General features: G+C 51.2%; 1 protein-coding gene across 1 annotated transcript; it reads right to left on the bottom strand.

Annotated features, from left to right (window-relative positions):
- Positions 1-3,811: 3,811 nt before the first annotated feature.
- NKX3-1 (NK3 homeobox 1) lies at positions 3,812-8,204 on the bottom strand. Its single transcript, XM_040490255.1, has 2 exons — positions 7,886-8,204; positions 3,812-6,793 (listed from the first exon to the last, which is right to left on the bottom strand). The coding sequence occupies exons 1-2, from the start codon at positions 8,160-8,162 to the stop codon at positions 6,375-6,377; spliced, it is 696 nt and encodes a 231-aa protein (XP_040346189.1). The 5' UTR covers positions 8,163-8,204; the 3' UTR covers positions 3,812-6,374.
- Between the last annotated feature and the right edge of the window lie 1,245 nt (positions 8,205-9,449).

Here is a 9,449-nt window from a genome sequence, read left to right as displayed (position 1 = left end):
TGTCTTGCTTCTTTAATTTCATTCAGACGTCTCTCCTGCTGCCATGTCCTTTATGCTGGGCTTTGTGGCAGGAAGATGTGGTCCTTCCAACCAGAGTTCTGCTACCGGCAAACAAGCACCTCCCCTTTGCCCATGGCCATCCCCAGGACCCACTCCACACCTCACTTTGCAGGGCGCAGGACCTGCGCGTAAGAGCCTTTGATGAGTCAGATCTTCCTTGAAGGGGAAAAAAAAATCATCAAGGATCTAAGTATAAACAAACTCTCGGCATGGAGCGAAGGAGAGATTCCAAACTTTTCCATGAGAGAATGAATTCTCCTCCCCATCCCCCAAGTTCATGTTATGAATATTCCCTGCATTCTTCTCCATAAAAGAGCTCTACAGAGCGACCTCGCGTCCAAACTCCCATTTTCAGATGTTGTTTAGGGCCAGTTTAAGCCGTCCTGGCTTTGAGCACGAGTTTTGACGCCAGCTCTGTGTTTACTGTATGCAAATTTTAGTCAGAAACTGCGTTGCCACCAGGCATGTTCCCTCCCTCACCCTTGAACCATCCTCTTGCCTTATGCACTTTGCACACACACTTAAAAAAAAAAAAAAATCTTTATGTTACCAATTTGGCAGAAGGAAGTGTAAATGTTATGTCAGTGTTAAGACATGACTTAATCCTGATAGATGCGTTGTCAGGGAAGCGTGACGCTCATTGACAGATTTAAAGGACGCCCCTAAAAAAATAAATAAAAGACACCCCTGTCCCCGGCGGTGCACAAATAAGGCTCTGTCCTTCCAGGACAGGTGAGATCTCCTTGGCAAGAGGCGAGGATGGAATTTTCTTTCCTGTCTTCTGTGGGCAGCTGGAGTATGTTGTCAGTCTGGGTGGACCTGGGTTGGAGCCGGGTAATAAGTGTTTCTGGATTACCAGGTTAGCCAAACCCCCGGCCTTTTGGGTCCCTGCAGCTTTGAGTGAGGGATTAACCGGAATGAGCTGGGCTCTCCTGGATTGTGGAGGGCCTTTTGATGATGTCAGACATTCCAAGAGGAGGAGGTTTCAGAAGAAAGTAAGAAAAAAAGCTAAACATCTGTTCCCTGTAAAGAGAGAGATCAAGAGAACAAAACAAAACAAAAACCCCAAGCCACTCTTCCCTTCCCGGCACCTATGAGGCTGAGGAGGCAAACCCAGCTGGAAAGGAGTTGAGCAAGGGGTTTATAACCTTGGGCATCGGGGTTCCAAAATATTGATGGCCAAGCCCTACTTCCAGAGATTATAGGGCAGCTGGCGTCGGGCTGGGCCGTTGACGTTTTTGTGAAGATTCCCGGGGTGTTCCAACATGCAGCCAATGCTGGCGACCACGGGCCCAAGGAGCAAATACAACCGAGACCACAAGGACGCCTGTTCTTGAGACTCAGTGCCGCCGGAGTCCTACCTTCACGACAGCAAAATCAGCGCTTACTCCCCACACACCACCAGGGATTTCCAGGCCTTTAAAAAACTTCTACAAGTGTCCTACAGTCACTCCAGGGAGAATATGGGACTCTCCTCTGTGTCACGCCTCCTCTGTACCCCGTTATCTCCCCAGTAAGGGTTATGCCTGCCCCTGGATTGGCCGGGAACAGGTGGTGATGACCCAGGGAGAAAAGGCCACACGGGGACCTGTGTTAGACCTCTCCTAAACCCCATGTCAGGCCCAAAGCAAGCTCAGGGAATAAGCGAAGGTGGCCTTTGCAGAGGTGAGAGGAGGGCACGGTATGGAAGCTGAGAGATTCCCTCGCAGACTTTTGACGGGGTAGTCTGGGAAAGTTTGCATGAAGGCCAAATCTATGACTAAACTAGGAGCTCTTCATATCCCGGGACTATCGGCCCTGCCCCTTTTCTTGGGCAGTAAATAACTCTTGACCTTGAAAAACAAGCCCTGGTGACACATTCGTGATGGCTGTGGGAGAAGCAGAGTCTGCATGTCTCGGTGCAGAACTCAGCGCTTCTAAACCTTGTCTGACCCTTTTGACTTGGCTTTCCTCCTTGCAAAAAATGGCAGTGAGTACGGCCCTGAGAGCCAGCAAGGAAAGGGCCCCATGTCTCACGGTGAGTTCTGTAGTGCTCCATCAAGCCCCCAATACCAGGGAAACGCACCCTCCCAGCTGCTGGGGATATTGACGCTGACGACCCACACTGTGTCTCTCAGGGGCCACCACCTTACCCAGAAAGGAACCGCATTGCCCAAGGTTACTCCACTTTCAGGAAGTCGCTGATGCTGCGATACAAGTGCCCATCCCCTTTCCTCAACCCGGGACACATCAGCTTTAGAGCCTCTTAAAGTGTCGCGTGGGGCCTCAGTTGTACCTGCATTATGGGTCAGCTTCCTCAATGTGCCGTCCTCACTTCCTCTTGGGTGGATTTTCGGAGTGCACTCTCGGTAAACCTGCACGCAGCTCTCTATCCCAGGGCACCTGAGCTAAGTGACTTTCCCTTCGTGGCCCCCGGTCCCTCCGAGGTCAGCTTGAAGATGTGTGGCATGAACAGCACCCGGAAAGACGCTTTGTTAGGAACGCGTTTTGTCAGGTGTAGCTCTGGGCCGTTCATTTCCTCTTCTGGAGGCTCCGGCCTTCCTAACGAGGCCTGGGGAGGACAAACGGGGCCACCGGTGACAAAGCTGGTGACGCTAGCAATTTGCACCTGAAGTAACTTGAGAGATAGATTGCAAAGGAATTCCAGATACCAGAAGCATGTGGTATGCTCAGGAGAGCTGCTGGAAGTGGATGGGTGTGAGATTAGCAGAGATATTGAGGGAAAGTTGGAAAAGTGACGAAGAAGAGAAGGCAGAGGACCTTCTCTAGAGAGGAGAGATTTTTAATTTCCTGGATTACTTTTAATGGTTAAAAAAAAAAATCCACATCTGTTAATTTACTGTGAGAGCCTTTGTAATTTGAGAGCTGATGGCCTTCTCGGGGAGGGGAGGATGGCTACGGATTTGTGCAAAGAGTTAAGTCTCATGATGCGAACAAGCTACGGGAGGCCCCACCTGTGTGTACAATGTACTTAAGGGATTAGAGCAAACTTTGAAATTATGATAGGTTTTACCTGGAGTAAGCACCTTACTCTTTAAGCTTCTATTTCCTTGAAGGAGGGGGGGGGGAACCATCACTTTTCTCTGGTAATCAGGTGCATGGGACACTCTGCTTGTGGGATTTGATGAAGGCTTAAGTGCAGGCAGATGAAGGATGTGTTATGTATATATTTTATTTTAAACCTATTTTCAATACTTGGTGACTGCAGTTCAAAGGTGTTGCTTCCAAGGGGTCTACCTGCCCTGAATGGAGGTGACATTTCCAGGGAGAGGAATGTGCCAGAGAGCCCCGGGAGCCCCCTTGCAGTGGGGAGGGGCTGGTGGCAGATGAAAGGGTAATTTTAAAAGAAGTTTCGCTGTGCTCTTCATATTCCCTTCAGGGTCTTCCAGAAATGCGTGTAAGTACCTGAGGCTCTCTATTTAAACGAAAGGGCGGGGGCTGGAGCAGGTGATTTTTAAACCGAAGGCATCAATTTCTTCCCTTTCCACAGGATTTACCAGGGTGCGTGTGCGCACGCGCGCGCGTGTGTGAGCGTGTGCGCGTTTATGTATGTGTGTGCGTGTGGATGGGCAGTGCGTTTACAAAAAACGCCCGTCATCTGCCATTGGCTAAGCTACCGTCTTTGATTATTTGGTCTCCTTAGATTTGTCAGGCGGGCTGAGGGAGGGAGAACACGGTAACCCCAAGTGTGCAAGCTCAAATTGGTCAAACCTATTGACCTCAAATAGGTCAAGCTCAAACCACACGCAAATAGGTCTAATAAAGTCACAGTACTTTATTTTAAAAACACTCCTGTTGGAAAAAAAAATACATAGAAAAATAAAGTTTGGCTGGGGTCCTTTACTAAATGTCAAGTCACAGGCTTTCCCATCACAGACTGCAGCAGGGTTTGACACGCACGTGGAGAATCCAAACTAACGTACGAAACGGAAAACAGGCTGTCTGGGTGAAGTGGTCAGGAGCGCCCTCGAGTTCACCCACCAGGTACCCAGCGGGAGTTCTTCAAGTGCCAGTTCAGATGTGGGTGAGTGCCTCGCTCCAGTGGAGGAAAAGCAAGACGGATTCACAGACCAAATGACCTTAAACAAAGACTTTTTTTTTTTTTTTTTTTTTTTTTTTTTGCAACACAGCACGCCATCATGGTACAATGTTCAATATTTGTAGAACAGCAGGTTAAAAGAAGTAAATGGAGAGGGTGGGCGAGTATGGGTACTGAGCAGGGAGTGAGCACTAAATGCTTCTCTTAAAAGACATGTGAACGGAGCAAGCAATGTAGGCCAGTCCGCTGGCTGTGCCCCGAGTACTTGTCAGCAGCCGAGCATTTAACAGTATTTCAACGTGGAGCCCAAACGGTAGAAAATGGGGTGAAACGGGCCAACTTTCTATCAACTCTGGCAGTTTTGCCACCAACAGTAAATCGGCCCTTTTAATAGGAGGAAATTGAATGGTTTCTCGCTAAACAGAATTAAGTAGTGGGATCAAGAGATTTCCAGGCCTCAGGGTACCTCATTAGTAACTGGCTTCTTTTACTCTGATGTCTCCCCTCTGCCAGGTCACCTTAAACAATCGGGTGGGAACAGAAGGGTGGCCCAATTTCTGCTTTGCCTTCTTCTCATTCTTGCTGAAGTCACTAGTTGTCTCTTTTGGGGGACCCGTTCTTTATAGGCATTAAACGCAGTTCCCGAAGTATTTGGACAGTTTCATTGTCTGGTGATGGACGCCACTATAATGTTTTGAAAACTGTTTCCTTTCTCTTAGCCCCTTCTGGCAAAGTGCCCCCTCAGCTTGTGGCTGGGGACCCAGCTCCCTAAGGTGCCAGCTGCCTTTTCTCTGCACCCTGCCCGTGAACCCTGTATTTCCACCGGACGGCTCAACGATGCCCGGTTCTTCATTTTGTTCTCTTTGTGTCTGAAAGCCCAACACCTCTTACCTTCTCTGCCTTCTCCTCTGGGGATCCCAGAGGGCTGTCAGACTTTGAACTGTAACAACAGAGCCACCAGAAAGTTTATAAAGGTAGCAGTGACCTTTTAGAGCTGTCAAGTCTTTAAATAGGATTTGGGATTTAATGTTGTATTTTTTTTTTTAAATAATTGCTAGTTAAAAAAAAAATGCATGTCTTTTAGCCAAATCAGAATCTCCAGCCCCCTCCACTATTTTTTTTTTTTTTTTAACCCCAGGAGAGATAAAGCCTTGTCGGGGGGAGGGCAGGGGGGGATAAAGACCAGATCTCAGGCTAAATAAGGAAGGTGTATATGTTAGGTGCAGCCAGACTAAAAGTCTGGACTGAAAAGAAGCCCTTCAGCGGGTGATTGTTGTGGAGAAGGAGCAAAAAATAAAAGAAGGGAGGGAGGACAGGAGTTTACAGGAAAAGGATTATGTGATCTGCCATGATGTAGTCTGAATTACAGCCCGAAAACTCCAGGAAATTTCTCTTTCGAATTCTCAGGTCCGGGGCAAAAAAGGTCCAGGGGAGGCTTTTATTGAACCTTTATTAATAAAAATGTAATGCCGCCCAGCAGCAGTGCCGAGGGCCCTCCTCAGGCTGCTGTCTCAGACATGTGGAGACTCTTCTGGCCCGGGCCCACCCCTTGCAGCAGAGTTCTGTTTATACAGCTTGTCCTAAAACCACGGTGAGTGCTTCCTGTTCTACTTGGGCCACCCTGTGAATACTTAAGGTTGGCGTGTTACTTAAAAAGGAATAATAAGAAGCTTATATTTTCACCTCCTCCTACCCATCTCCCTATCCCATGCCGATCTGTGCTGAGCAGGACCGGTTTCTCTGTAAGAGCCTCTGGCTTCCACTCTCCCACAGGGACAGGGAGAAACCTTCGTTGTAAACCAAGGCCAACGAGAGGTTTTTGAACTTAGGTGGGGTTCAGGATTCAGGAGGTGACACCTTCATCCTGGCCATCCTGTTTCCCTTCAGGTTTGCATCCCTCCAGGCTGACGCTCAGTTACACAAGAGGATGGAGTTGAAACAACATCCTCGGAAGTGATGGGGACTGCTCATACGGAAATAGAAAGTGCTAGAGACAGCACTAGACTTTGTCCCTCCCCACTTCACGCAGGTCTTTAAGAGCAAAAATGGCCCATTTTAGGTGTTAGGGAGCCATCTGGATATTAGTCACTGTCCCAGGTCTTTCACTAGCCCCCCAGTGAAGAACCTAGGATGTCCATGCAAACCTCCAACAATTCCGGCCTGCATACCTCTTGCTCCTCTGTCCTCCCTGAGCCTGGTCCCTTTTGCCATCCAGAGAGACACGCTGGGGAAGGCAGTGTTTTTTGATCATTCGTGATTGTCATCTGAGCTGGCATTACCAGAAAGCCGGGTTCCAGCCTCCCAAGCAGTACAGGTAGGGGTAGTAAGGGTAGCTGTTACACATGGAGATGAGGGAGGCTTGAGATAAACCCTCCTCTTTGAGAGCCGGCAGGGAGGAGTGCTTCTCCAGGCCTCCCAGGTCCGAAGTGAGCTGCTTTCGCTTGGTCTTATAGCGTCTGTTCTGGAACCAGATTTTCACTTGGGTCTCCGTGAGCTTGAGGTTCTTGGCCAGGTGAGCCCTTTCAGGAGCTGACAGATACTTCTGGTGGCTGAACTTCCTCTCTAACTCAATGACCTGAGTGTGGGAGAAGGCGGCTCGAGAGCGCTTCGGTGGCTGCTTCGGGGTTTGGGGAAGGCTTGGCAAGGCGCCTGCACTGTTTTCATAGTCCAATAGATAAGCCTCAAAGTGTCCATCTGGAGAGGAGAAGGGAGAAGGAGGGATGGGAAGGAAAAGGTTACATGTTAGAGGGTAGAGAACGGAATTCAATACACCCTTATCTCCGTGGTAGTGAACAAACGGCCCAGTGTCATCTTGGATACATTTCGCTTTCTTCACATGACTAAGGAACTCTCCCTAGTAGGGAGTGACTGAATCCCTATATTATGTATTCGTTTTCTAATACTCATCAAGAACCCAAAGTTAGGAGAGGTTAGTGGTGGAACTTCCTGCCATATCGTCCAGCAGAATTAAACAGGGTCCCGGATCAGCGTATTGAGGTGGGAGAAGGGACCCAGGCAAGACACAGAAATAAAACACCTGGTAAAGCAGGACCCAAAGACATCAGTGTTAACTTCCAGGTGGCAGGAGAGGGTCTGCGCTATAGGAGAGGTGGCGGGGGCTAAGGACAAGTTCATTCTCTGACTTGAGTCCCCTTTTTTCTAAACGAGCCTGTAGGATGCCTCATCCGAAGTGACAGGAAAGGAAATAAGAGTAGTTTAGAGGTGTCCAACGGTGTTATACTTCCTGAAGGCCCGAGGGGCCTTCCAAACTCAGTTTTATTGCCCATGGAATTGGGAAGCAGAGGGGGTCTTCCCTGGCCAAACCCTAGTTTATTGATATTAATAAGTTGCGATCAGTTATTTGTTATATGGTAGTAATGGTAACTGCCAAGAGGCAGTGCGGGGCGGGCGCCGATCGAGGGTCGCGCGGTGGCTGGGAGCGGGTGGCGGGGTTTTCACCGGGGACTCTGGGGCTGGGGACGCGGTGCGCGCGCTCGCAGGGGAGCCCGGGGCGCCAGAGCCCGCGCGGCTGAGAGCGCCGTGCCCGGCGAGTCCAGCCCATGCAAAAACCCTGCGCCGCTCGGACGGCCGGGCTCCGGGTTAATTTCCGAGGCGCGCCCGCGGCGGGAGGCGGTGGGGTCCCTTGGCCTGTCGCCGCGGGGCCCCGCATCCCTGCAGCCGGGGCTGCGCCCGTCCCGCCTCGGACCCGCCCTCGCGCCCTCGCGGCCCCCAGGCCGGCCCGCCCCTCCTGCGGGACCGCACCCTGGCCCAGCCCGGCCGCCTCACCTGGCTCGCTCGCCGCCGGCTTGTCGGCCTCCTGCGCAGCGCGCGGCCGGGCGCCCCACTCGTCCTCCGGCGCCCCAGCGCCGCCTCTTCCTCCCTCGGGCTCCGGCTCCAGCTCTCGCCGCGCGTCCGGCTGGCACGGGGGCTGCGGGCTGCCCGTGTGGCCGCCGCGCCGCTCCGCGCCGTCCCGCAGGATGTCCTGGATGAAGAAGGAGGTGAGCGGCTTGGACTGGCCGGCCGCCCCCGCCTCCCTGGGCCGCGGCTCCGGAACCCTGAGCATCCCGGCGGCTCGGCTGCAGCCCCGGCGGCGTCAGCTGCGTCCGCGGCGTCCGCACCACTTTCACTTTCCGCCGCCCCGGCGCACTTATAGCCCCGGGGGAGCGCGCCGCGCCGCCTTCCCATTGGCCGCGGCCAGCCGGGCCCAGCCGCGGATTGGCCGCCGGCGCTCCAGGTGAGGGGGGTGGAGAGGGGAGTCCCTCGCGGGGTCTCGGTCACCGCTGCCCTGGAGGATTCCTCCCCCAGTTCCTTCTCCTCGCCCCTGGCCTGCATCCCTCTGCCCTGCGATCTTTCCGCTGGCTCCGAATGAGCACCAAAGAGGGTCTGCTCTGCTCCGACCCACATCGGAAGTTTAGACCTTCTGGGGAAGGATGATGCAGAAGAGACAGACCCGATTTCGCTCTCATAGATTGTTAAAGCGCCTTTGCTCACGAAGGGTGGTGAAATTACTACGAGCCAGTTTACAGACGCAACTTCTGGGGGCCCGTGACAAGGAGAGATCGGTGGCAAAACCGGATCTCCTAAGGCTTTCAAAGAGACAGGACAACTCAGTGCTGCACCCGACCCCAGGCTGGATTCTGTACTGGACCTTATTGGGGCCGTTGATGAAAGTGGAATAAGGACGATGGATTAAAGTATTGAATCAGTGTTAAATTTACTGAGATTCTCACATGTGGAATTTCAGAAACAAAACAGGTGAACATATGGGAGGTGAAAAAAAGAGGGAAATAAACCATGGGAGACTCTTAAAGACAGGACTAGCAGGGTTGCTGGAGGGAGGTGAGTGGGTGATGTGTATTAAGGAGGGCACTTGTGAGGAGCACTGGGTGTTGTATGTAAGTGATGAGTCATTGAAAAGTCTACTCCTGAAACCAATATTTCATTGTATGTTAACCAACTAAAACTTAAATTAAAAAAAAAAAGAAAAGAAAAACAATTACTGAAACGAATAGTAAGTACTGTGACTGTGTAAGAGAATATTCTTGGGAAATAAACATGAAAGTGCTTAGGGGGAGGCCCACGGTGGAAGAAACAGCCTGAAAGGATTCAGAAACAATGATATAGGTTGATGGATAGATGCCATCTGATAAAGTGAATGAGTTAAATATTAACAGTTGATGAATCTGGTATGCTGGTGTTCTTTTGAACTATTTTTATGTATGCAACTTTCCTGTACCTCCTGATCTAAGGCACCTAGCATTCCACTGGAAACTTCACAAGGGGGTCATGTGGAGTGTCTGGGGAGGAAAGAGAGGGAGTAGGCCATTGTGGATAAAGCAACCACCAAAGA

Source organism: Herpailurus yagouaroundi, unplaced genomic scaffold, assembly GCF_014898765.1.
Source record: "Herpailurus yagouaroundi ecotype Mexico unplaced genomic scaffold, PumYag 181, whole genome shotgun sequence".
Classification (NCBI taxonomy): domain Eukaryota; kingdom Metazoa; phylum Chordata; class Mammalia; order Carnivora; family Felidae; genus Herpailurus; species Herpailurus yagouaroundi.
Note: the sequence above shows the minus strand (reverse complement) of the source record. Positions and strands in the feature narration are given on the sequence as shown.